We start from the raw sequence: 27293 nt of genomic DNA, 5'->3' as shown, positions 1-27293 counted from the left end.
TGAACCAACAGAATAGCAGACTGCTTTGTGGTGGTGCTCTGAATGTTGGTCTTTCCTAGTAGTCAGCAAGTATTTAAATGCCTTTTATGACCCAGGAACTGATCTGAGTACTAAGGATACAATGAAAAATGAAAACAGCTCAAGAGTCCAATGAGGGGGACAGCAATCAGCTCTGTACAAACAAGACCAACATAGGACAGACTGGTTGGCTGAGAGGGAAGGAGGATTGGGAAGGCTTCCTGCTGAAGGTGAGTCTGGGAAGCAGAGCTGAGGAGGGGGAAAGAGCTCCAGAGACAGAGGCAGGGTCTGGAGAAGAGGGCATTATGTTTGAGGAAGAGCAAAGAGGCAGCCCAAAGCATAACTTTGGAGAGTTCATGGGACTGTGGGGTCTGAGATAGAAGAGGACTGGAACAAAGGAAAGGCTTTAGAAGCCAGAGGGTTTTTAGAATCATTCATGGAGATAATAGGGAATTACTGGAGGTGATCAAATAGAGTGACATGGTCAGACTAGTACTTCAAAAAGATAATTTGACAGATGAGTGAGGGGACACATCTGGACATAGTCATCTGCATAATACAGATGGTAGTGAAATCTAGGGAAGCTGAGGAGGTTGCCAGGAAAGAATGGAGAAGGAGGAAAGGACTTGGGTGGGGTGATATGCTGAGATGGGTGTTGAACCAACAGAAAGTCTGAGAAGACAGGAGGTAAACCTGGAAAGAACAACTAGGGAAAAGAGGGTGGTCAGCACTGTTACATGCAAGAGAGGTCAAGAATGAGTGAAAAAGAACCATCATCTAGCAGTTAAGAGATCTTTGGTAATTTTGGAGAGAATATTTTCATTTGAGTGATGAAAGCAGAGGGTTGAGGAGTGAGCAAGACGACAAGGAGTCTAGATACTTTTTTTCAGGAATTTGGCTGAGAAAAGGAGGGGAGATAAAGGATGATAGTTTGAGAGGATGATAGTGTCTAAATGAAAGTTTTTTTTAAGGGATTAGCTAACATTTATATAGTGAAATACATGTGTTATCTCATCTGTTCTTGCAACAATTCCATGAGATAGGTGCCATATTGTCTTCATTTGGGGAATGGGGATGGGGATGGGGAAACTGAACTAAGGAAGGTTAGGTGACTTGTCCAGAATCACACATCTAACAAGTGTTTGCAGTAGAATTCAAATGTAGCCTAATGTACCATATCACCTAGCTGCATTTCAGTGGTTGCCATTTTGGTCTATTCATTATCTCATTTTGCAAGTAACAAAACAGACTCAGAAGTCAAAAAGTTGTTAGTCCATGTAACTTTGAAAACCAGACACCCTTAATATAAATACCTTCATGTTTTCTTGGAGGCTTCTGATGAGGCATCTCTAGGATCTGTTTTTAGGGACTGGTGATTCACTCATGTGGATTCCCATGTTTTAGATCAACTTAAGTATAAAGACTCTTCCTGGTAGCTTCCTTCTCTGTTGATTCAGGCCTCAGGTCTTGAGGATCCCTTTGTTGCTTTTCTTTTATCAGGACCCTCCAGAGAAGGGCATGTCCTAGTATTAGCAGGAACCCAGTCCTCTGTCTGCCCCAGCTTTGGGACTGTGTGCCAGTACTTGAGGAATTTCTCTCCAGGGGGGCTTGCAAACCTGTAAAACAAGAGTGGGGGGGGATCTCAAGCAACTTATAAATGAGTAGTATTTCATGTAAGGACTTGTAGATTATAAACTCCAACAAGGACAGACAAATGTGAATTTTAAAATTATTTTTCCAGGTCCTTTTAATTTCAAGTCTGCTCTGGCTTCATATGAGGAAGTCAGGGGAAAGTGTTCATGTTCATAGGACAGTAATTATCAACTTTTGGGGAGTTCCAGCATTATTTAATGCTTAGTTTTCTTATAATATCCTTCTTTTCTCCAGGACAGTATTGCCATGTGATATAGTTTTTTTAAAATAAAAGAAACTTAAATTTCATTTTAAGAATTTCATAACACTTCAGATATTTGATCATACTCTGGTTATGTATTATGGCATACCAACCATTAATATTAATTGCTTTGGTCCATAAAATTCCACAAAAAACTTTTTGTTTGCATGGTTGTAATGGCATTCCCTTCTCTAATTATTTAATTTAATTAAATTATTATTAATTATTATTAATTTAAATAGTTTTATTGTACCTATCTGACTATGCTACTTAGAATTACAAAATTTCAGATTTGGAGTATATTCTATCCAATACTTTGTTGAATAGAAATCCCTTACATGAGGTCCTTGACAGACCATCATCCAACCTTTGTGTACACACCTTCAGGAAGAAGGGAGTCTACTGCCTCTTGAATTATTAACCCATTCTAATTTTGGATTGCTCTGACCAGAAGTGTACCTGAAAATGCCCTTCAGGAACTCACCAACTACAATGTCTTCCCCATACTCATTGTCCCCACTGCTTCCCTCTCACTGAACCTCACAGTTTGCCAGTTCAGCTATACAATGGGCCCATCTGTTGAGTCTTTTCAATTGTTCTGTCCCCACCACTCAGCCCTTCCCCCTGCCTGTGTGGAAAAAGCAGTACAGGTGTTCACTCAGGTGCTACCAAGAGGGTAATCTGCTGCTCTCCTCTCTTTGGTTGACTCTCCACATTCCTTCTCATCACAGTGGCAGGTCCACATCTTGTCTTTATTATCAGTAAAGTCAATCAGGATTAACTGCCTCGAACTCTGTACTTGGACAGGAACTACATATCCTTGGTGTTGAAGGCCTGCCTCTCATAATTCACTCAGAACATTGAGCTCATTAAAATATACTCTTCTATCACCTCAGCATCTTCCCACTTCCTTTCCTCATTTGCTTCAACTAAAAAGCATATAGTGACTCTTGTCCTTTTACACAACCATTTCAATCTCAGCTTGTCCCTTTGATTTCCTCCCCTCTGTGTCTGCCCCATTGATCATACCCCTCTCTTTCTCCCCCCACAATTTTCCATTCTTCCTGAGGATGTTTTCTTTATGCATAGGTATTTGGAAAATTTTCAGTGACAGTGACCTCAGGATGAAATACAAACTTCTCAGACTGACATGTTAAAAGCCTAAAAGATTTGGTTCTTGTTTACTTTTCCAACTGTATTTAATTTTTAAAAAATATTTAATTTTATTTTCAATTACATGTTAAACAATTTTTTTACATTTTTTCAAAATTTCGAGTCCTTTCCTCCTCCTGTCTCTCCCCATGGATAAAGCAAGCAATTTTGATATAGGTTTTACAATCATGCAAAACATATTTCCATATTAGTCATATTGTGAAAGAACACAGATTAAAAAAATAAAGAAGAAAATACGCTTCAAGCTACATTCAGACTACATTAGTTATTTTCTGGAGGTAGAAATCATTTTTCATCAGAAGTCCTTTAGAATTGTCTTGGATCTTTGTATTGTTGAAAATAGCTAGGTGACACAGTGGATGGAGTCAGGAGGACCTGCATTCAAATCTGGCCTCAGACATTTAATACTTACTTAGCTGTATGACCTTGAGCAAGTCACTCTTAACCCCATTGCCTTAAATAAATGAATAAAAATGCCAAAGAAAATAGTTTTCACAGTGTTCAACCTTACAACCTTATTGCTTTTACTATGTAAAAATTTCTTCTGGTTCTGCTCATTTCACTTCATATCAGTTCATCTATGTTTTTCTAGGTTTTACTGAAAACTTGTTTCTTATATCACAATCCTGTACCACAGCTTGTTCAGCAATTCCCCAATTAATGATCATTCCCTCAATTTCCACTTCTTTACCACCTCAAAAAGAACTAATCCTATAAATGTTTTTGTACATAGAAGTGCTTTTCCTATTTTATCTCTTTGAGATACTAGTAGTAGTGGTATTACTAGATCAAAGGGTGTGTACAGTTTTGTTGCCCTTTCAGTGTAGTTCCAGTTTACTCTCCAGAATGGTTGGATCATTTCATAGCTCAACCAGTAGTGCATTAGTGTCTCAATTTTTTCACATCCTTTCCAACATTTGTCATTTTCCTTTTATGTCATATTAGCCAATCTGATAGGGTGTGGTGCCTCAGAGTTGTTTTAATTTGTATTTCTCTAATCCACAGTAATTTAGAGCATTTTTCCACATGACTATATATAGATTTTATTTCTTACTTTGAAAACTGCCTCTTCATGTTCTTTGAACATTTATTAATTGGGGAATGACTTGCATTCTTATAAATTTGGCTCAGTTCTTGGTATATTTGAGCTGTTATCTTAGTTTAACATAACTGTGATTCCACAGTATTTGAATTGTTTCTTTCTAGCTACTTGCAATAATTTCTCTTTGAGAGCTCTGGAATTTCACTATAACATTCCTGGGAATTTTCCTTTTGGAATTTCATTCAGGAAGTGATTGAATTCTTTCAATTTCTGTTTTACCTTCTGATTTTAACATATCAGGGCAATTTTCCCTTGATAATTTCTTGAAATATGTTTGGGCGCTCTTTATTGTTCATGATATTTAGGTAGTCCAATAATTCTTAAATTTTCTTTCCTGTATCTGTTTTCTAGGTTAATTTCCTCCCTACCTCTGCCCCATAATGAGATATTTTACAATGTTTTTGATATCTTTGGGAGTCATAAGCTTGCATTTGTCCACTTTTAATTTTCTTCAGTGAACTTTTCATATCTCCTTTTCCATTTGATCAGTTCTACTTTTTAAGGAATTCTTTTGTACATCTTTTTACTATTTGGCTTATTTTTTAAGGTGTTATTTTCTTCATTTTTTTTGTGCCTCTTTTATCAAACTGCTGAATTTTCTTTTCATGATTTCATGATTGCATCCAATTTTTTTTTCCTCTACCTCCCTTGTTTGGCTTTTCTTTTTTCCAAGGTCTGGCTGCACCCTTTATTTTTACATCAGTCATTTCCTGTCCTGTGACAAAGAAAAAGCAGTTAGGCAAAATCAAATAACACAGTGATCCTTTTCCTCAGCATCTTCCTCCCAAGGAATAGAAAGTGTGTTTCATGCTCTCTTCTCCAGGGCCAATAGTAGTCACATAATTAGAGTTTTACTGCCTTTTGATGTCATTATATTATTATATTAATTTATATTTTTTCTGGTTCTGCTTGCCTCTATATCAATCCCTTATATTAATCTTTTCTTATGGTGCTCTTTGGCTTTTAAAATTCTTTTTGAGCTCTTCCAGAAATTCCTTTTGGGGCGAAGACCAATTCACATTATTTCCATTGAGGCTTTGGATGTAATATTATCTTCTGATTTTGTATTTTGATCTTCCCTGTCATGATAACTTTCTGTGATTAGGTCTTGTTTTTTGATTTTTAACTCTGTGTTTAAGTTGGGCTCTGCTTCCAGGGTGGAGGTGGTGTGTATGTATGTGTGTGTGTGTGTGTGTACACACATAATCCCTTTTATACACATACACATAGAGTAAATACAAAGTAATATGGAGGGAAAAGGTCCTAAGAACTGAAGGTATTGGGGGAGACTCTTTGATAGGGTGGCCTCTATGTTGGACTTTGAAGAAAACCAATGATCTGTGAGAGGCAGACAGGAAGAAAGGACATTATAGGCCTGGGGCAAAGACTGAGAGATGGGGTGATTGGTAGAGATCCCAGCCAGCAAATGGGTGAATGCGGTGGAGACTTGGAGTTCCCCAGAGGGTGAATGAGTGTAATCAGTTTATCATGGGAACCATCCTTGAAATGGGCTGAGCCAATCGTGTACATGTTCTGCTTCCTTCGGCACAGAGAGGCTCTTAAAAAGCTCCCACACATTAGGAAGATTCTGGGAATTCTTGAATCTACATTTGGAGGGTCTTGACATCGTGGCTAACATTCCTTCATTGTTGTCTACCTGAATGATTTGGGTCTAGGATGCAGTTCTTCCCTGATGCATACTCTCTTTTTCCAAAACTCTCACGAAGCAAGAGGGCTTCTGAAAAATGACTTAGTGTGCTGAAGCATGTCTTCCCCTTGGTTTCAATCTTGGCATGGACCCTACCTAGCACAATTAACTCCTAAAGAATAGTTAGAATGTACAATATTGTGGATTTTAATTAAAAAAGAAATTACATTCAACTTTGGACTCAGTTAAATATTCTTTATTTTTGTTGGAAAAAGTGATCATTGTGTTAGAATGGTGATGAAGAAACAGGTGCACTATATATGGAGCTTGTGAATTGGAAAGCATCTTGGAACTCTGCCTGGAATATTACTTACTTGTGTAATGTCCATTGACCTGGAGATGCCATGGCGAGCATGTCCCAAAAAGAACCTACAAAGAATTAAAAAGATCCAGATGTACATAGCTCTTTAAAGCAGTACTATTTGTTAACAATAAAGAACTGGAAGAGATGCCTGAAGACAAAACTTGTAAGGCTTAATTAAGATCTCCATTTGATGCAGAAGACTGATGATGAAACTTGCTACCTAACTTCTAACAAGGAGGTTCATGAACTCAAGTTGCAGAATCAGACAAACATTTTTGGACTAAGCATGTTTGTTTTGCTTGACTTGACTATGTAAATTTCTTAAAATTGTTTTTCTTTTTCTCACTCAATTTGGGTAGGAGAAAGGGAAATTAGTTTCCCCAAAAAAAGAAAGGAAAGAAAAATGAGGGTCCCTGAAACATGTTTCTGAAATTCACAGAAGAGAACAAAAGGAAGCCAGAAAGGAATCAGAGATAAACAGGATAGCTTAGAAAGTTAGACAGTGAATTTATTATATATTGATATGTGTAATGTGACATAATTATATATGCTGTTTAGTTTTGCTGAGCTTTTCCCTTTTTCTTTATTTTCTGGGAAGAGCTAGGGAGAGAAAGGGTTAAGAAAACAAATATAGGTGATATAAAAAGTTATAAAAATTTTATTTAAAAAAATTTATCCTTTAGTTGGTACTGCTGGCAAAGGGTTTATTTTTAGCTATGAGGGTATAACATTTCAAATGGAAAAGCTGTCAGTTTTTAATATTCTTTCAGTTGTGAATCAGATGACTTATTTTAGGATACTCTAATCTTTGGTTTCTGCTGGTTCATTGGGAGTCTTGGATAAATACTAAAAAAATGACTCTTGGATGTAGATTCTTTGTGCTCTTACTGAGTCATGTTGTTTGGGCCAGTTTATCGATATGCTGATTAGCTGGTGTCTTATTCAGTGGGAGTGTTGGATGAGGCTTTTTGCACTGGTGCGGAAACCTTGTTTTTGATGACTTTTTCATGCTACTTGAGCTTCTCTCCCTGTCCTGCCTCCTATGTCTGTTCAGTACAAAGGAAAGAGACTCTACATATGTGCCAATGCTGAAGTAATTTCTCTTCTGTTTATGAAACAGGTTAAAATGCAGAAAGTCCCTCAGGCCTTTGTATCCATCTCATTTAAAGAGTTTGACTCAAGTGAAAAGGGATCTCTCCATACAGCATGATCTACTCAGGAAGTCCTTTTTTTACTTGATTTGTTTCTCTAAATGTACCTCCTTGCTTGGCTCATTAGTTTAGTGTGTATGTTTTATTCAGTAGTATTTTCTTCTCTTCTCCCCTCTGTTTAAAAAAAAAAATAAGACTGCAGGTACTTAGAGCGAGCACTCATGACTCCTTGTGGTCAGTTGTAAAAAGTGATGAATTCTCCTGAAGGACAAATACAGTTAAGTTAATTGTTAAATTTTTATTGAGTGACTTCAAATGAATTTATTCTTTTCTCTTTTGATCTTTTTACCCTAATTGAGTAATTTGAACTATCTTACTACAAAAGATCTAATCCTGAGTTGTAAACTTTGATTAATCAGTCTATGAGATTCTAGCTTCTATTTACCAGAGAACAGTGAATCACCCAGAGTTGCACCACAAGATTAAATTAAAAAACACTTAAGTGGTACAGTGGATTGAGTGTTAGATTTGGAACCAGGAAGACCCAGGTACTCTTTCAGATACTAACTATAGGACTCTAGGAAAGTCACTGAACTTCTCTCAAATTTAATTTCCTTACCTGTTAAATGGAAATAATCATAGCATCTACCTTGCAGCTAGATAGTGTAAGGATCCAGTGAGCTAATATATGAAAAGTGCTTTTTGAATCTTATAGTGCTACATAAAATGCTAACTTTAAAAAATCTTGCTTTCTCAATGTTCTGTTCCTTCATAGAGTCTTAGTATTTTGTATGATCTAAGAGGTCATTTAATTCAACTTAATCCTGGTTGAATTTCAAGATACTGCTCTAGCTTCTGATAAGAAATTAGAACCTCTGAAAAGTCAGAGAATCTTATTTTTGGAAAACACTGGTTTTACTTGATTTTGTTTTTTATTAGGCATCCTTCATGTGATTCCATCTGCTAGCTTTGTGTTAGAACCATGATGAATAAGTATTTCCTCTTCCAGATCATCGAGTTTCCATGGTTTAGACTATAAACTTTCTAATTAACATGATGGATTGTCTCCCCAGGTTCCTCTTCCTTCTCTGTAGCCTCTTTTGTTGGTTAAAATGAAGGCCAAAGAGGCAGTTCCCCCTTTTGACTCTACAACTGCCTAAGACATGAAATTAACAGGTGGAACTATGAAAGGGGTTTGACTTCATTTTAGAATCGTTCAAGCAAAAGCGACTAAATGGTCCATGCCATTTATTTGACTCAGTACTACTCCCGAGGAAGTCAAGGTCAGAAGCAAAAGGTCAATCTATATATGAACTGATTCAGGATGAAATAAATAGGATTAAAAGAATAATACACAGAGTGACTAAAATAGTGTAAATGAAAGATCACTCTCAGGAATTAGAATTTAAAAGGTCTAAAAATTAAAATTCTAAAAAGTGGTAGTGAAAACAAGCTTCCCTGCATGTGGTACGGTCCAACTCAGTGGTGTGTGTGTGTGTGTGTGTGTGTGTGTGTGTCTTTGACTGAATTGCTTTTGTTTCCTTTCTTTTTCTAGGGGATGGCTCTCTGTGAGGGGGAGGGCTATATTCAGAAATAAGGATGATGTGAAAATATTATCGATTTAATTTTAAAAAATAAAGCAATAAAAGACCTTTCTGACTCTGTGACATCATTTGGGGGTTTTTTTGGGGCAAAGATACTGGAGTGCATGGCCATATCTTTCTCCTACTCATTTTACAGATGAGGAAACTGAGGCAAACAGAGTCAAGTGACTTGCCCAGGATCATGCAGCTAGTAAGTATCTGAAACTACTCCAGGCCTGGCATTCTATTTACTGTGCCACCTAGCTGCCCTAATAATTCACTTTCTTCAACTTTATCCCTCTTTTACTAGTCTTGCTTATAAATGATCAAGAGAGAAAAGAAAGTTGTATATAAATGAAAGAATGGCTCAGGTTTCCTAGGAAAGGCAAAGAAAGGGTTGATGGGGGTAGATCTTATCATCGGCTGCAGGGCTATCCGAAATGTGGCCCCCCAGTGCAATTTTATGCAGTCTGCTTGTGGGTTTACTAAATGCTTTAATTAAACTGAGCTACTACAGAGTTCTCAGTTAAATGGCACATCAACATATATTGTATATTGTTTCATTAAAAACTTTAAAAAATAGGGTTGGACAGCCCTGATCTACTAAAAGACTTCAAGAAGTATTTCTTGGTATATTTGGTCATTGAATGTTGTAGTATTAATGATGAATTTTTACAAAGAGACTGCCATGAAAATAATTGCTTCTCATATAATAATATTGATTGTTGAAGAATGAAAGAGCTATTTCTAATGGAAAAATAGGAAAAAGTGAGAAAAGAGTGGAATAAATAGAAAAGCATAGCATATTTCAGGGAAAAAATGAGGCCACAGACTTTGTGTTTGACTCTGAAGCTTTGTGCCTATATTATGAACACTTTCTTCAGTAACTGGTAAACACTGGACATGGTGAGCACTAACTAATATAGAAAACAAAATAGATTGTATTTTAATAGCAGGAAAAGAGTATTGATACAGTTTTCCAAGAATCAGGTATATGTATGTGATCAAACTATGATTTGAAAAATTAGAATTAGAATTAGTAAAGTACAAGAAGAAGAATGGGGAAATGATGAACAATTGAAACAATTCAATCCTGAACTATTAAATAAGAAATTGACAGACAAATGGAAAATGATTTGTAGAAATGACATAATGCTGATGATAATTTTCTTTTGCTTTTTTTTTTGGTTTTGTTTTTTTTGCAAGACAATTGGAGTTAAGTGGCTTGCCCAAGGTCACACAGATAGGTAATTAGTGTCTGAGGTTGGATTTGAACTCAGGTCCTCCTGAACCCAGGGCCGGTGCTTTATCCACTACACCACCTAGCTGCCCACTGATGATAATTTAAGAAGTTTAACCAGTGTCATTTAGTTGTCACAACAAAGAGACCAGAATATGTCAATCAACAGATACTTAGTTCTTTTACTATGTATAGGGATTGTTTACAAACAGCTGACTTAGTCATAAAATAAGAAACTGTCCAATAAAGGGGAATAGAGAAATTCCTGACCTGCAGCATTAGAGTTTTGTCATCTGTGAATTTTTGACTGATATATTAATGTACCACAAGAAAGATAGGAGTGGTCCTAAAGAGAAAGAGCAAGGGAGGAGAGCCAAATGTTGGACCAGTGTTTATGGAGGAGATAGGTGCAGAAGCTGCCAACATTTGTGAGAGTGTCATAGGGGCCAACACACAAGGCCCTGAGGGAGTGTCAGTAACTATCACTGTGCTTACTTGCAGCAAGGATAGGCTCTTTACAAGAGGCATCTGCACATGAAGCAAGGGGATCCTTCAAAAGGGGGTTGTAGAAGCAGGCAGGCTGTCAGCAAGCAGTATTGAACAGTGGACTGCATCTTGTCCATTTCACAATAGCCTGAAAGATGTAAAGAATGTAAGGTCACACTGCTTGTTTCTTGATGATGAAAATGTATTTGATTTTTTTAGAGCAAAATACTACTATGTAGGTTTTTTTTCCAAATATGAAGTGACAGAAATAATACTGGCAGTGACCCTCTGATTAAAAAAATATCAGCTCTAATAATATAACATAGAACAAGATATAGTGTAGTATTGTCAAAAGTGCTTGCCATTATGATGGAAGAGATCTAGTATAGTATCCAATTTGAGAAGGAAAAGTCAAGAAATAGTCATCCTTCTCCTCTGTTTATGACCTTCTACCATATTCATAAGTCCCCAAACGTTACCAAGCCTCTTGGAAGAGACCTGTACTCACTCAAAAGAGTTTGACCTTTCTATTTACAGAGAAAAGATCAAATGTATGGACAGCCATTGTTGACATTACAACCTGTGTTTTGATGGGCAACTGTGAAGCTTTTCCTGTTGCTCTGTATCTCCCGACAGATAGGATACATTAATAGGTTAGACCTAGTAAAGGGGAGCAGATTGATTGGTCTCTGGACTTCATTTGAACTGCCCCTTTCATGATCCCAAGCAAAGGCCCATTTAAAAATGCCAGTATCCTACTGGTCTTACTGTTTGTATAGCTGTAAAAGGTCCCCCCTTCATTAAAGATTTTATTTTGAGTTTTACAATTTTTCCCCTAATCTTACTTCCCTCCCCCCACCACCCATAGAAGGCAATTTGTCAGTCTTTATATTGTTTCCATGGTATACATTGATCCAAATTGAGTATGATGAGACAGAAATCATATCTTTAAGGAAGAAATATAAAATATAAGAGATAACAAAATCAGAATAAGGTATCAGTTTTTTTTTTCTAAATTAAAGGAAATAGTCCTTGGACTTTGTTCAAACTCCATTGCACTTTATCTGGTTATAGACGGTATTCTCCATTGCAGATAGCCCCCAATTGTCCCTGATTGTTGTACTGATGAAATGAGTGAGTCCATCAAGGTTGATCATCGCCCCCATGTTGCTGTTAGGGTGTACAGTGTTTTTCTGGTTCTGCTCATTTCACTCAGCATCAGTTCATGGAAATCCCTCCAGGCTTCCCTGAATTCCCATCCCTCCTGGTTTCTAATAGAACAATAGTGTTCCTCCAAAAACTTTTTAAAGGATAACACAGGAAATGTGTTCAACCTGCAACACAAGGATCTTGAATGAAGAACAGGAGTAAAAGAAATCACTGAAAAATTGTATGAGAAGGACAAAAAGGGGCAGCTAGGTGGCACAGTAGATAGGGCACTGGTCCTGGAGTCAGGAGTACCTGAGTTCAAATCTGGCCTCAGACACTTAATAATTACTTAGCTGTGTGGCCTTGGGCAAGCCACTTAACACTATTTGCCTTGCAAAACCCTTTAAAAAAAAAGGACAAAAGATGGACTGGTCAGGTGGTAACAGCTAGAACTACACTAGTGCCTTTGTGATGTCAGGAGAAATATTGGGCAGATCCTCTTACGAAATATGGTGGCAGAACATGGGCAAGAGTCTCCCAGGAGGGAGGCTTGTCCTGGACAAATTGGAATCTGCATCATTGAAAGAGACTTTTCACAGATATATTGGAATATATCAGACTCACTCCTCTGCCTTCTCTCTATAAATTTGCAGCCTATAGTCTGAAAGCATTGCATATATCCACACACATAGCCTTCTTAGCCTTCACTTAGCTAGTCAGTCAGATGACTAAATATCATCTCTTGTCTCCTCCTTTTAAATGTTGTACTCTTCTATAAGCTCTATTTCTTTCAAACAAGTTGTACCTTCCAGTGCTATATTCCATTCGTGAGTCCTCTCTTAGTTTTTTCCCCTTTTTTCCAGTGCTTGAAAACTTAGCAAAAATCGTGTTTGCTTTTTATTAAATGAAAACCTAAAACCATGCCTTTAGCACTATTGATGACTAATTTCTATATATATAGCATTTAAAAACTAAAAAGGAAGTTACTTAGAATAATTTTTTTGTGATAAAATTATTTGCATGTAACAGATGAGGAAATTGAAACCTATAGAAACTTAGTTAATTGGGACTTTAAAATTCAATTTTTTAATCATGATTTCCTCCATTGTGAAGTTGTTTCTTTTAGTAGTATCTTAGGGAAAGAATATTATCTGATCTTGTATGCCTGCCAAACCTAGACACCATACTAGAGGCATTCCATGAAACCTTTATTCAGTAATTCTTTTTGGAACCTCATATATTTTGTCCTCTGGAGTTTGGGTAATTTAATAGAGAAAGAGGGTGTATATATCTACTGTAGAGGCAACATAAAACCTGCTTTATTGGGCTCTTGATCCCTTAACAGTAGGGCTAGTGTGGCATATTTCAAAACTTTATAACCCAAGATGCTCACTCTGGGGAGGGAGCTAGCAATTAATGAGGGAGTTGGAAAGAACGGTGTAGATATTAAAGATGAAATGAATTGATTTCATGTAAGATCTCATTTGTAACTCTTTTCCTCAAAAAAGTTGAGGTACTTTTAAATGTATTGTCTCATATTTCTCATCTCCCTGAAGTAAAGGAATGTTGTGTATGGAGCAGTTATAACAGAGAGAACTTGGAGCATCATTGCCCAGGCTGACACTAAGCTTGGGTAGCCTACAGAGCAATGGGGATAGCATCCTATTTTCATGTACCATGACAGAGTTTGGAAAACTTCTTGTGTGTCATGAGAATTGTCATAACTCTGTAGTTTTTTATTTCTATTTTCTCTTCGTTTCATTGATAGGCTCATAGCTTTATAAACTACATCAACTTCCTTGGGGTAACATTTGTTCGAAAGGTCATACTAGGAATTTCTCAAAGAGCTTTCTTAACTGCCAAGAGAACTCCCTAAAACTTCATTTGAAGAAGTCATAAATTTACATAAATAACTTTAGGTGAGATAAAATCTAGGAGGAAATCTAAAAACGGAATTTATCTTGGAAATTGTGTATGATTTTTCCATCCCTGCTGGTCCATGGTAAAAGGTTTGAAAACTTGTGGATTTTCTAAATAGGATTTTCAGTCCTATTTTTTTCAGTCCCACTGAACTTTCATTTTCTGAGTTACAGTTGAGATGACTTCAAATAGGCACAGGACTAAGTCATATATAATAAACATAAAGCAGTTCTAGGTTAAGCTATCCTCTTCTTATATTTTTAACTAGCTATCTAGGGAGGTTTATCATTTTTTAAGGGTCTTAACAATTGGACTTTTAGATTAGAAGATGCTTAGGAGAACTTATAAAGGATATGAGGAAAGCCTGATAAATTTATTAGATACATTAGAGACTAAAATTTCACACAGATTTGATGTATAGATCTACTTTTTCTTCTAATGTTTTTTAAAAAAATTTCATTGTTCCCCCCCCCTTTTTTTAACAGAAAGGATTAAGGCAAGCCGACTCAAAATATTGACTTTCACCTAGTCAAGATCTTCCATCATACTCTTCTCTTGTGGCCCATGTGCTACTTCCTTTGCCCTCATTGTGCGACTGGCCCCCAACGCAATGTGTGTTTGTCAAACCATGGAAGTGGGGAAGTATGGCAAGAATGCAAGTCGAGCCGGAAACCGGGGAGTCCTCCTGGAGCCCTTCATCCACCAGGTGGGCGGTCACAGCAGCATGATGCGCTATGACGACCACACCGTATGCAAGCCTTTAATTTCCCGGGAGCAGCGTTTCTATGAATCCCTACCCCCTGAAATGAAGGAGTTTACCCCTGAATACAAAGGTAAGGGCCTCTCCTACACACCCCCCCCCCCACCTTCCTTCCATTATACCAAGCTGCCCATTGGTGGGCAAGAGCTTTCTTCTTTGGTGTATTTCCGTAATTATCTTTACATGGTATCTCTAGTTACTTAGCATAAAGATGGGTTGTAATTGTATTTCTCTTTCCCCAGAAGCATCAGTTGTGGTTTTCTTTCTAAGACAGTCCAATCACTTTTTCCTAATTGGAAAGAAATGTCCCTTTGTGGTATTGGTTTTAGGAAGACTCTTAGAAGTTCTCAGATTTTTTTTCTCTGAAAATGAATTCCATTTGGCCTGTAAACAGGTTTTGCTTGGAATTCATCTAGTCTCATCCCCTCATTTTACAGATGAGAAACTGAGGCCCATTGAGGTTGCATGATCTGCCCTCTGACCCCTACCTATTGCTCTCTACTGGGCCACTGCATTGGAGGCAACACGGGTGATCAGACTTGTTCTCATGTGCAGCAGTGTCCACTAGCACCCTGTAAATGGTAACTCTTGGGGTGTTTTTTATTGTGTATTTTTTTTTTAGGTTTTTTTTTGCAAGGCAAACGGGGTTAAGCAACTTGCCCAAGGCCACACAGCTAGGTAATTATTAAGTGTCTGAGACCGGATTTGAACCCAGGTACTCCTGACTCCAAGGCTGGTGCTTTATCCACTACACCACCTAGCCACCCCTGTGTGTTTTTTTAAGGAGCATTTTAGATAGAGCATGTTTTCATTCAAGTCTAGGAGATGGCTGGTGAGGGAGGAAAGACATTGTCAAACCTGGGCCTACCTATATAACTTAATGTTAGAAGGGATTTTGAGGAGGATTGGGGCCTGGAAGAATTACATTTGGAGGACAGAACAGAAATAAATAACATCCAGCCATGTCTAGTGATTGCCTTTTTGGCTTTTTAGAAGTTTGTCAGGGGGGAAGTCTCTTAGTTTGTAAAGAACAGAAGAGCAGGGAGTAATGAAATAAAGGTGTGGTCTTGTCAACAGAAAGGTTTTGAAAGGGGATGAGGTCCAAACTTTCCAGAGAGCAATTTGGAATTCCACCCAAAGAGCAATAAAAATGTGCAAACCTTTTTATCCAGCAATACCACTCCTGGGTCTTTACCATGAAGAGATCATGAAAAAGAGCAAAACCATAACTTGTACAAAAATATTCATAGCAACTTTGTGGTGGCAAAGAATTGGGGCATGGCTTAACAAACTATGGTATATGTGTGTCATGGAACACAATTGTTCTATTAGAAACCAGGAGAGATGGGATTTCAGAGAAGCCTGGAAGAATTTTCATGAACTGATGTTGAGTGAGATGGGCAGAGCCAGAAGAACATTATACACCCTAACAGAAACATGGGGGTGATGGTCAACCTTAATGGACTTGCTCATTCCATCATGCAACAATCAGGCACAATTTTAGGGTAACTACGATGGAGAATACCATCTGTAACTAGAGAAAGAATTGTGGAGTTTAAACAAAGATCAGAGACTATTACCTATAATTTTTTTAAAAAGGTATCTTATTAAGTAATTTTGCTGTTGTATTCTAATTTTTCCTTAAAGATATGATTTCTATTTCAATGCATTCAATTTCGATCAGTGTGTAGCATGGAAACAATGTGAAGATTATCATACTGCCTTCTGTGGGGGGGGGAGGGAAGCAAGATTGGGGGGAAATTGTAAAATTCAAAAAAGAATAAAAAAAATGAAAGGGGATGAGGATGGATACTGCAGGAAAAGGGAAATAATAATATCTCCTAGTTCCCACTGGTGAGTTATTCACTCCTTTACCAAGTAAAACTGTTAAATCTCTGTAGAAGAGGTTCACAAATTATGTGCATTTGAAGAACTCTGTGATAGAAGATGACAATAAGACTGAGTTAAATGTCCTAGGGGCCCGAGTTTGAGCCTCCTTGGCCATGTAATATCTTCATAATCTTCATCTTTCTAAAACTCGGTTTCCATGTCTGTAAAATAAGGTTGAGTTTGATGATTTCTAGAGTCCTTTATATCTCTATATCTAGGATTCTCTGATTTTTGTAACCATTTTTGTACCATTTTGTTTTTATTTACTTTTTAGGGGATAGGCCTCATTTGACTTGAGAAAAGGGGAAATGAAATTTTAGATTTCTTTCCTAAGATATCAGACATTGTTTTTTTTATCTTTCCTTGGTGGCATCAGAATTCCTTGGGGAATAAGCTTTTTTCCTCAATGAGGAAAGAGGGAGTTGGGATAGATGTTCAAGTTTCTTCTTAGGGAAAGACAGACTACAAGCCCCTAACCTTTCTCTTCTAGCTTTGAGGACTGTGCCTCAGACCTTATTTCTGTCTGTCTATGCTAAAAAAGAGATAGTGTCCTATCATCAAGTCTGATGTGATGTTTGTCCACGCTGACAGTGACATTGAGCCTCTGCTGCTTCAGATGCTTAGAACAAGCAGCAGGGTTGTGACTTGCTGGCTTGGTGTGGGGAGTAAGGCTGCTGCTCTGATTGCCAGTAATTGGGTGAGTGGAGATAGAGCTGCCAGGGTGTTGACATTGTTATGTACCCCACCTCACATGGTCCTTCTGGCAACCTAGGAGTCAAGGACATATCATCAACCACCTGTAGGAAGAACCTGAGGCTTCTAGAAGTTATAGGACATTAAGTATCAGCGGGAGGCCAATTGTCCCAACGCCATCCCATCTCCTCTCCTTCCCACTGTCCTAACTGAACATTGCAGATCAAACAGGGGTAACTTTTGCCTCTCTGAATTGCATGAGTTGGGGTGGGGGTCCAACCAGAGGAGCAATGGCAGACAATGGCACTCAGAAATTGTGGCTCTGCTACTGACTGACTCTGTCACAGGTCTCTTCTGGGCCTCAACTTCCTCGATTGATGACACTCAGGGTTATTTCCATCTCTACACTGATGCCCCTGTATTGTAGCAGTTCTCTTGGGTATCCCAAGGCTGCTGGGGCTTAAAATTAGCTGAAATGTTTCAGACAAGCTTTTGTAGCTCTGGGAAGTTGGGCAGGAATATTTAAATAACTTCCTAGATTTCTTAGACGTTGAAAGCCAGGTGGGATCTAGACTACTTTTCTCTTTCCAGTCTTTTCCTGTTAAAAGAGTTTTAAGGTCTGACCTGTTCCATATGTTTACCTTCCATTCTTTCCATTTCCATAGCAGAAGTAAAGCTGATGCACTACTTTAGTTTTTGCAAGGCAGTGGGGTTAAGTGGCTTGCCCAAGGCCACATGGCTAGGTCATTATTAAGTGTCTGAGGCTGGATTTGAACTCAGGTACTCCTGACTCCAGAGCCAGTGCTCTATCCACTGCCACCTAGCCGCCCCACTACTGTTATTTTTGGCACAGAAATTACAGAGATTTTAAAATGACATTTAATGTCTTCCATTAAATTAAAACAAATTTTGAGATTTTTGGAGTTAGAAATTTGAAAGCTGTTTTAACAAAATCTGCCTGTTGTATACCAGTCTCACAGTAACTTATTTGCCTGGAAAATTATGATTTAAGCCAAATGTTAGTGAACATGCTTGCCTGGGGTGAAGACAAAAGAAGGGGAAGTATTTAAATTGGAAATTTTGGCCCCCCACCCCTAACTCATGCAGTTTGAAGAGAGGCAAAAGTGACCCGTCTGATCTTCAATCTTCAGTGGGATGGAGAGGAGACGGGGTTGGTGTCATGGACAATTGGACTCCCTCTGACACTTATGTCCTTCAACTTCAGGTTCCCTTGTCTTGGTGGTTGACAATATGTCCTTGACTCGTAGGTTACTGGAAGGACCTCGTGAGGTGGAGTACATAACCACGTCAGCACCCTGGCAGCTCTGCCTCCGTTGGGGCATTGTATCTTACTTAACCTGTTTCTTTTGACAGACTAATATATATATGTATATGTATATGTATATATACATATATATAGACACACACATATACATACACACACATACATACATGTACATGCACATACAAGCCCTTCACCTTCCAGATTTCTGGCTCTTCAATCTGATGTAGAAATTGTAGGTTTGTCTGCTCCAGGTATTGGGGCCTTTACTATTATTTGATTGGTTGGGAATCATGTAGAACTGGGAAAATATGCCAAAGAACATGGAAGCTGAGGGTGCTTGAAGGTTTATTGCTTCAGGCTATTTCTAATAGATTCACCAGATTCCCGCTGGCTCTTCCAGCCCAACTGTAGAAAAAAATAATTCAGAAAAAATGTTTTCAGAAAAATAGAAGTTTTCATCAGTTGTGTTGCTGCTGTGTCCTCCTTTTGAGCCAGAGGTGGTTCTAGAGATTTATTATAGTTTGGTTCTTACTATATAAGACCAATATCAACTAAAGAGAGTCTTGATCCTCTGGACTCAAAGCAGGCTTGAAGTTTAATCTTGGTACCAAGACTACTCCCCCCGTAAAAAGCAAGGAGTTGGACTACATAACTTCTAAGGTCCCTTTCCAGCCCTCAGTCTAGAAGCTGGAACTTTTTCTTCTTGTAGCATAAAAGAATTCCTGACCCAGAAGAGGCTTTAAGAAGGGACCTAGCCAACCTTCACTGTCAGTTGAGTATCCAGGATACATTATTTTCCATTCTTCTTTTGATGTAGCATTGATAGTCTTAGCCCCTTTGGTAAAGATCCAGGAGACACTTCATGCAAATTTGTTCAAGGCTGATTGCGTTAGGCTAGCAGCGTTAACATAGCAAAACCTGAAGGGGTTAGAAGAGTACTGAAATGGTAAAGTGTTTGAGCCTCAAGAAGTTACTTACAGTCCTATGGTGGAGGAACCTCTTGAAGGAGGCAAAGAGCTGAGTAAGGAACTTGCTAAAGATGCTAAAATCTCAAAGCTGTTAATTTGGGAAATGTTATCTACCTCTTCAATATTCCTTGCTAACATTGGCAGAAAGTAGAGAAAAGGAGAGTGACCATCTATTCCTCATTCTTTGACATATTCATAATAGGGGCTCTGTGCATTTTCACAGTCATTTTAACACATCTTAAATGAATTCTGTAATAATTGAATGACCACATCAATTTAAAAGATGAAATGTGTCTTAGAAATTATCTTGTCCAATCCCCTTATTTAATGAGCAGGGGATTGGGGGTAAATGGTGGGAAGGCATGAACCAGGAGTAGACTGTAGTGGGAAAGGTATACTTACACCATAGGTTTAACAGTACATAGACTTCCCTTGATGGTGGAACAGGAGTAAGGAACTAATCATGAAGAAAGCATGGTGAGAAAAGTAAAACAGGCTGCACTTCAGGACCTTTTTGCTTCTGGAGGGTTTCTCCTGACCCTTCTTCAGACCCTACTTCCTGTTGTCCTTTATGGGGTTTCTGTTTCTGCAGGAGGCTTCAAAACACCCACAGTTCGTTCCCTTCATTCCGTTACGAACTCTTCCAGAAGAGCCAGGGGTCTCCATCTTCTGGAGGGGCGTAGCTACATCCTGTAGCAGATGGCTTACTGGCTCTCTTGACCCTTCCTCCTGGCAGGTGTTGTGTCCGTCTGCTTTGAGGGGGACAGTGATGGCTACATTAACCTGGTGGCCTATCCTTATGTGGAAAGTGAGGCTCTGGAGCAGGATGATCCACCAGAGCGTGAGCAGCCCCGGCGCAAGCATTCTCGTCGAAGCCTTCACCGCTCTGGCAGCGGCAGCGAACATAAGGATGAACGGGCGGGGCTGGTCCCAGAAAGCTCAGATGGGTAAGGAGGTGGCGGAGCAGGAGACCTGGGTTGGCTAAGATAGGCTGGATACAAGAGGGATGGAGATCAACTCTTAGAGCTTCTTGTAAAAGGAGGGCCCTAAATAACACTTTTACCCCAAAATGACCCTGTTTATGGAGAGTGGAGAGCAAGGGCCAGAAGGCAGTCCTGACCTTGGGAGGGAGGTCAATGGGGGCCTTTGCTTCTGGTCCTCTCAAGGAAGTTGGGCGATGATTAGAAAGGCATGAGCAGAAGAGTGGCCATCAGAGTGGGGCCTCCCCGGGGCAGGCGGGCCCATGACCACTAGTGCTTCCCTCCTCAGCTTGCAGGAGTTGAAGAGCCCCAAGGTGGAACTGCACATCCACTCAGACGTCCCCTTCCAGATGCTTGATGGGAACAGCGGCCTGAGCTCAGAAAAAATCAGCTTCAACCCTTGGAGCCTGCGCTGCCACAAGCAGCAGCTGAGCCGGATGCGCTCGGAATCCAAAGAGAGGAAACTCTACAGTATCCTCCAGGCTGGGTGGCCAGGGGTTTCTGTGGGGGCCAGGCGTGGCACCCTGTTCTTTCTCACTCTTGTCTTTGCCTCTTTTGTTGCCCTAAGCCTCCCTTGCCCTGGAAGCTCTGGCGCAGCCTTTTGGCCCCTCTCACACCAGCATAGCACTTTTTTTTTTTTAAGGTTTTTTTGCAAGGCAATGGGGTTAAGGGGCTTGCCCAGGGCCACACAGCTAAGTAATTATTAAGTGTCTGAGACAGGATTTGAACCCAGGTATGCCTGACTCCAGGGCCGGTGTTTTATCCACTGTACCACCTAGCTGCCCCTATAGCACATTTTTAAACTTAATTTTTTTGTGCTTTTGTAAAAACAGAATTGAAAACCCCTTGTAGTTTGTGTTATACAGTTAGCAAAGTGCCAAGTGTGAGGGCTGTCACTGACTCCCAGGACTGCAGCTCCTTCTAGTCCACTTCTCTGCCTCATTCAGTGCAGAAAGTTTGCGGTCTGAGAGCTTAGCTGTCCACCTGGACTGGCTGCAGTGCTTCTGAGGACATGGTGTTTGGGGCAGTACATGCATGAAGGCATGTAAGTCTTTAGAAGGCTGGCCAGTCGGTCCCAGTGGACATGTGGGTGCCAGGCACATGGCTTCTGCTGTCCCTAATTGGTCAGGATTCAGTCAGCTCTGGGTGTCATTTTCTGGGTGATTCAGTGTAGGTCCTTTACCCTCATGTGTAAAAGATGATTTGGCTCGGATCAGGCCTGGGTGAGGTGGTCTGTGTGTCCCACCATGAGCACTGCCTGCCAGCAGGTTGGACCAAGGCACTGCAGGGGCTGAAAGTGGGAGTTGGGCAGAGGGAGGGAGGAGGAGCATCTTCTTGGACCAGTGTTCCAGGGCTTCAGGAGTGGGGAGAGAATGAGCAGAGTATCAGTGACCTAGAATGTGGCAGCGGGGTCCCTGCCCTCGAGGGCTAAAGCTGGGAGCATTCCATGGAGAGGCTTTGAAGGGATGAGCCTCAAGGTGGGAACCTGTACCTGGTTGGGGGTGGGGGGCATGACCAGGTTCTGCTCTTAAGGGGACCTTGGACCTCTTCCTAGTCCCCACTTCAAAAAAGAAAGGGATTGGATTAGATCATTTCTGGGGCTCCTCTCTCTGAACTTGATGGGGTCATTCAGTTATTACAGAATTCAACTAAAATTTTTAATGACTGTTAAAGGGTGTAGAGTCCCTATTACAAATCTGTCAGACTATAAGGAAGAATGACCTTGTGATAGGGAAATTTGAGTAAATTGAATCTTAAAAACCAGAGATTCAGGAGGTTCAGGTACTGTACTAATGACTGAAGGTCCCAGAGGGCAGGCCTGTGGCCTCCTTGACTTGAGTCTACAGAGTTTCTCTTGCTGGAGAATGTGGTGCATCACTTCAAGTTCCCCTGTGTGTTAGATCTGAAGATGGGCACCCGGCAGCATGGCGACGACGCGTCGGAGGAGAAGGCGGCCCGGCAGATGAAGAAGTGTGAGCAGAGCACCTCGGCCACTTTGGGCGTCCGCGTCTGTGGAATGCAGGTACAGGCCCCGCCAGGGGCTGCCGCTAGTGTCAGGGCTCCCTCTGCTGGCGGGCCCGAGCGCCAGAGGTGAAGGCTCAGGGGGGCCGACCAGGAGCTGCCTTCAACCCGCCCCTTCCCACTTTGGGTCCTGTGCAGGCCAGGCCTTCAGGAGTGTGACGGTCACAGAGTCATCTCTGCGAGGGAATTTCCACCACAGGGTGCTCCCTGACCGTTTCCTGCCCTATTTATGCCTGCAGAAGGTGAGCTCTTCAGCCTTCAGTTCTTTCTTTTTGGTTTAAGACCTAGGAATCTGGACAGTGACTCTTGGAGGCTCTTTGGAGTCTTCTCTAGAGCCTCAGGATTTGAAAAGTAGGAGAGGGAGAGGCTCCTCAGGACCCTGCTCCTCTCATGCTTTCTGCTGATTCCTGGAAATCGGCTCGAGAGGAAGCTCAGCTCTCTCCTAGTGGGGGGGTGCAGCACATGGGGAAGCGGGGGGCCCCGACCTTTAGCCTACAGGGGATGGACTTGCTTTCCTGGCCCTAGCATCATTTCCCATGTGATTGGGACCTAGCTTGCTCTTCATAGATGACAGCAGGCACTCGAACTTGCTGTTGACAGACTGGGCCAGAGGAAGCCCCCAGAGCCATCATCCAGGCCGGGGCCCTAATACTGTCTCCTGATCTTTCAGGTTTTTCAGCTGGACACAGGGCATTATTTGTGCAGGAATAAATACTATGGTCGTGGGCTCTCGATCGAAGGCTTCCGCAATGCTCTCTACCAGTATCTCCACAACGGCCTGGACCTCCGCCGAGATCTTTTTGAGCCCATCTTGGGCAAACTTCGGGGTTTGAAGTGTGTGCTGGAGAGGCAGGCCTCTTACCGCTTTTACTCCAGCTCCCTCCTCATCATTTATGATGGGAAGGAGTGCAGGGCAGAGACGTTCCTAGAGCGGCGGGCTGACCTGCGCTCGAAGAACGTGGACTCGGGGCTCCCTGAGATGATGCCTGAAGGCGGCAGTCCCAGCACCAGCCCCGAGACCTCCCCCTCGGCCTCTCCCAAGGTGGACGTCCGCATGATTGACTTTGCACACAGCACGTTCAAGGGCTTCCGGGACGACCCGACTGTGCATGACGGACCAGACAAGGGCTACGTGTTCGGCCTCGAGAGCCTCATCACCATCATGGAGCAGATGCGGGAGGAAAACCAATAGAGTCCTCTGCGGGGCTCCAGCGCCAGTCACTTCCCAGAGCCCTTTCCTCTACCCACAGGCAGGGACCACCCACTCTGAACTCACCCCAGAGGGCAGACAAGACTTTGGTTTTAAAGGGTTATATTTCTCTTTGGTGTAAACTAAAAGAAATGATTTTAGCTGTAGCCTGGAATACATATATATAAATCTATATAAAAGTGAAGGAGAGAGAGGCAAAAGCAGAAGATGCGCTCAGCCATTTTATTAAGCGTGTGGCTTTGATGATGTGTCCAGGCTGGCTTAGGAAGAGGATCTCTGAACACCCTGGCCTCTTTAGTACCCAGGCTTCTGGCCAGTTTGTGGCCCCAGGGAGGCTTCAGCAAGGCTCTTCAGACTCCCCTGGTCCTTCCTGGGCTCCCTCGAAGCCTCAGTCTGGGGGGGGGGGTCGGTGAGAGCCAGAGTCTGACTGAAGGGCAGGCTTTTCAGTCGGGCCGTCGAGCCCCCAGGCTCCCACATGTCATTCCCTCCTGAGAGGCTCTGGGGACCCTCAGACCAACCTGGAGCAGGTGGGGAACCCTGGGGAGCCAATAGCCTATGCCAGGCTTCTCTTTTGTCTGTGGACGAGAGAAACGATTAGGAGAAAGAATGTGTGTTTTCAGCATCCTAGCAGGGATGGGGGAAAACCAGCCAGCAAGACTTCTCTGGTGAGCCAGGTAGCCTGAGGAGTCTTGGATCCCCCCCAGCTGTTTCTTGCCTTTTACAATTGAGCTGCAAGAGACGGAACTAAGCCATTTGTGAAGTTGGACTGGTAGTTAAAACAAGCCAGGCGAGCCTTAGTCAGTGGCTTCCTCTGCCCCTCCCTGGTGCCCCTAGTTGAACCCCAGCCCACTCCTCCCACCTGGCAGTGTGTGTGCACTGCAGTTCCAGCAGCGTGAGAAACATTTCCTCCGCAAACTTAGTGCTGGCTCTCTTGCTCCCCCCTTCCCCCACCCCCCGCAGATTCTTCTTAGGTGCTGAGAGGTGGGTGGGGAGGGGGCTGAGTCTGGATCTGGACCAGGACCAGGGCCGCAGCCTGAGCCGAGGTGTGGGGGCAGGGAAAGAAGGCACTTAAAAATCTCAAGATTTCTAAGACCAGAGCCCTCCAACCTCAGCTGCCACATTGCTTCTTGCTGCTCTTCTCCTAGGATATTCAGAACTGTAGGGTCTCGTGGGGTCTGCACTTCTCCCCAGGTGTGGCTTGATCAAGAGCAGCAGGACTCACTTCACCAATAAGACCAGACACAGAGCCCAGAAGCTTCTCTGGTGCCTGGAGGGTGTGAAGAGTGACATTTGAGGATCCTTGATGACCACCTGGGCCAGCTCCAGGTTTGTCCTGAGAATGGGCTGCCCTGTGTGTGAGGAGGGGGCTGGCTTTGTTCCCCACCTAGAGTAACCCCTTTGTCAATAAAAGTTTTTCCTCCGTGCTCCCTTCTCAAGCAGCTACTACCTGGGATTCTTCCTCACCAGTCAGGGCACAGTGAACGGCTGGCATCATCTGAGGGAGGTGGCTTGGGGCTTCGTTTTCTCTGCTCAGAAAGAGCTTTGGATGCCTGCCCCCCGCCCCCTGCCTTGCCTTTCTGCCATCTCTGTAGAAAGGGCCAGACTGGGTGGGGGGAGCAGCGCAGTGCCTGTGCCCTCTGTATATTTTCACCCTGGCTTTCCTGTCTGAAGCATGACTAGTTTGGGGAGCTTGAAACTTGCCTGGATCCCCCAGGTCAACCAGGGGTGGCCAGTGCCAGTCTGACCAGCTCACTGAGGACAAACTATTCCTCGCTCCTCAGGTCAAGAGGGACTAAGCAGCATGTGGGTGCATGCTCCAGAGAGATGTGTGTATATCTTTATCCTCATTTTCCTGTAGGGACTCAGCATGTATCATTGTTAGCTTACGTCTACCTGGCTTAGCCCGGGTGGGGGACTGAGCCTCGAGCTCCCACTCCCCCGCGCCGGCCGGCCTCTAGCTCTGGACCTCAAGAGCCCGAGGCCAGGGCGGACTCTGCTGTTAAAATGCCATTGCCTGGTCAACCCAGGGGACCCCCCCCCCAACATGAGGGAGAGGCGGAACTCTAGCCCTGGGACCACCCCAGAGACCCACCCCTCTCGGACTTGTTGCTACGGCTTCCCCCACGGGAGACAGGTGCCTTTAAGGAGCAGACAGTGTTCATTCCCAGGGCAATGCAGAGGTGGGCAGTGTGCCCATCTGAGCCCCGCAGCCAGTTCAGTGCCCGGCCGGAGCCCAGCTATACCGTGCCGAGGACGCGGGGCTGTGCCTCCTCGCGCAGTATCCCTGGGCTGGGCCTTGCACGGCAGGTTACCAGGTGGGAACAATGTAGAAGGGGCCTGGAACCCCGCACCCGCTCCCGCGTGGCCGGCCTGGGAATGACCGAGCGTTCGCGGGGCAGAGGCCTCCGGGCAGCCGTCCTTCCTCCTGCCCGTCCGTCCCATCCGGTGGCCTGCGTCTTGTGGCCGGCCTAGGGAAGGGGCTGTGCGGCCCGGCACTGGACCAAAGAGGGGATGGCGGGGAGCCCAGCACACACAGGTGCTTTTGTTCGAAATCTCTGTACAGTATTTACTGGGGCCAATAGTAAGCACTAGCCACTTGCAAAAAAAATGGAAGACGGGGCTGTGGGAGGACCACGGACGGGGCTGTGGAATGGGAACGGACCAGGGAGGGGTGTGGCTACCCCCAAACCCTCCAACTTGGCTTCTTTAGCCACGGGGAGATGCTGATGGCTTTGTATTTCCACGGGGAAGGACTGCTTGGCTTTGCTTACGGGCAGTGGGCAAGACCTCCCTGGCCTCCTGCTCTTCCCGGAAGGATAAGGACACTCGGCCGCGAGAAGACTCCACTGTCCAGTCTTTGCGGAGTGGCACTATTACGTTTGTCTCTGGCATTTCCCGCATCTCTTTAGTTTTCTCTGACCTTGTTTAGGGGCATGACTGTAACAGTGTCTGTATTCACCCCGCACTGTTCCCTTGCCTTCTGTCTAAAGCTGTGTATAGAAAAATAAAGTCACCTGGAAACGACCAGCGCCTTCTCTGTTTGAGGACCCCCACCGCCCGCTTCGGGGTCGGGGCCCTGCCTTCGGGGTGGAGACTGGGGGCCAGAGGGGAACCCAGAGGTGGGCCACCTTGGACTTCAGATCCTTCCTGCCTGGGCCCGAGACCCCGGGCAGACCACTTGGGGGGTTCTGGTGGAAAGAGGCACGAGGAGAGTCTGGGTGCCCGGGAAGGATGGGGCGAAGGCTCAAGAGGCTCCTGGATGAAGCCTGCCCTGCCCCCCTGTGTTTGGCCTGGTTAGTGCCATTCAGCCCCGCATCCTGGGCATGAGACAGATTGTCTCCCGAGCTGCCCTCCGGTGCCAACACCGGGCCGGGCCGCCCTGCCTGGCGCGGGGCCCAGCCCGGGGCAGGGGTGCTCAGGTGGGGGTCTCCGGGGAGGGAGCAACGCGAGGCCACGGGCTTAGGGTGGCAGAAAGGGCAGATGGGGAATGAGCGCAGCGCCCTGCGGAGACGCTGCCATGCGAGCTCGGCCGCCCGGGGGCCTCTCCGGGCCTGGCTCGCCCGGCCGTTGTGGCCGCCGAGGCGCCCCCCGGCCCCCCACAGCCGGCAGCCCCCCACGTGGATGGCACTTCATTTATCATCCCGCCCCCCCGGGCCTGGGGCCCCAGTGGACCGCGCTGCTCCGCGGGGCCCCCGGGGCCGGGTTCGAGGCTCGGCTGAGTGGCCCCCGGGACCGGACCCCGGAGGGGGCCGAGGGG

At 43.2% G+C, this 27293-nt stretch overlaps 1 protein-coding gene across 10 annotated transcripts in view; it reads left to right on the top strand.

Annotated features, from left to right (window-relative positions):
• The window catches only part of IP6K1 (inositol hexakisphosphate kinase 1), a 68981-nt gene extending 42421 nt beyond the window's left edge, over positions 1 to 26560 (top strand). For 6 of the 10 annotated variants that reach the window (XM_074197970.1, XM_074197962.1, XM_074197969.1 and 3 more), the window contains 5 exons: positions 14214 to 14561; positions 20061 to 20271; positions 20594 to 20775; positions 22152 to 22327; positions 22997 to 26560. In XM_074197970.1, the coding sequence (XP_074054071.1) occupies positions 14339 to 14561; positions 20061 to 20271; positions 20594 to 20775; positions 22152 to 22327; positions 22997 to 23518 (1314 nt within the window). In that variant the 5' untranslated portion in view covers positions 14214 to 14338 and the 3' untranslated portion in view covers positions 23519 to 26560. Of the gene's footprint in view, positions 1 to 95; positions 249 to 9090; positions 9145 to 14213; positions 14562 to 20060; positions 20272 to 20593; positions 20776 to 22151; positions 22328 to 22996 lie in introns of those variants that run through there. The other 4 variants (XM_074197968.1, XM_074197963.1, XM_074197961.1 and 1 more) reach the window with 2 other exon arrangements.
• The last annotated feature ends 733 nt before the right edge of the window (positions 26561 to 27293 follow it).

This window comes from Macrotis lagotis, chromosome 8 (assembly GCF_037893015.1).
Source record: "Macrotis lagotis isolate mMagLag1 chromosome 8, bilby.v1.9.chrom.fasta, whole genome shotgun sequence".
Lineage (NCBI taxonomy): Eukaryota > Metazoa > Chordata > Mammalia > Peramelemorphia > Peramelidae > Macrotis > Macrotis lagotis.
Note: the sequence above shows the minus strand (reverse complement) of the source record. Positions and strands in the feature narration are given on the sequence as shown.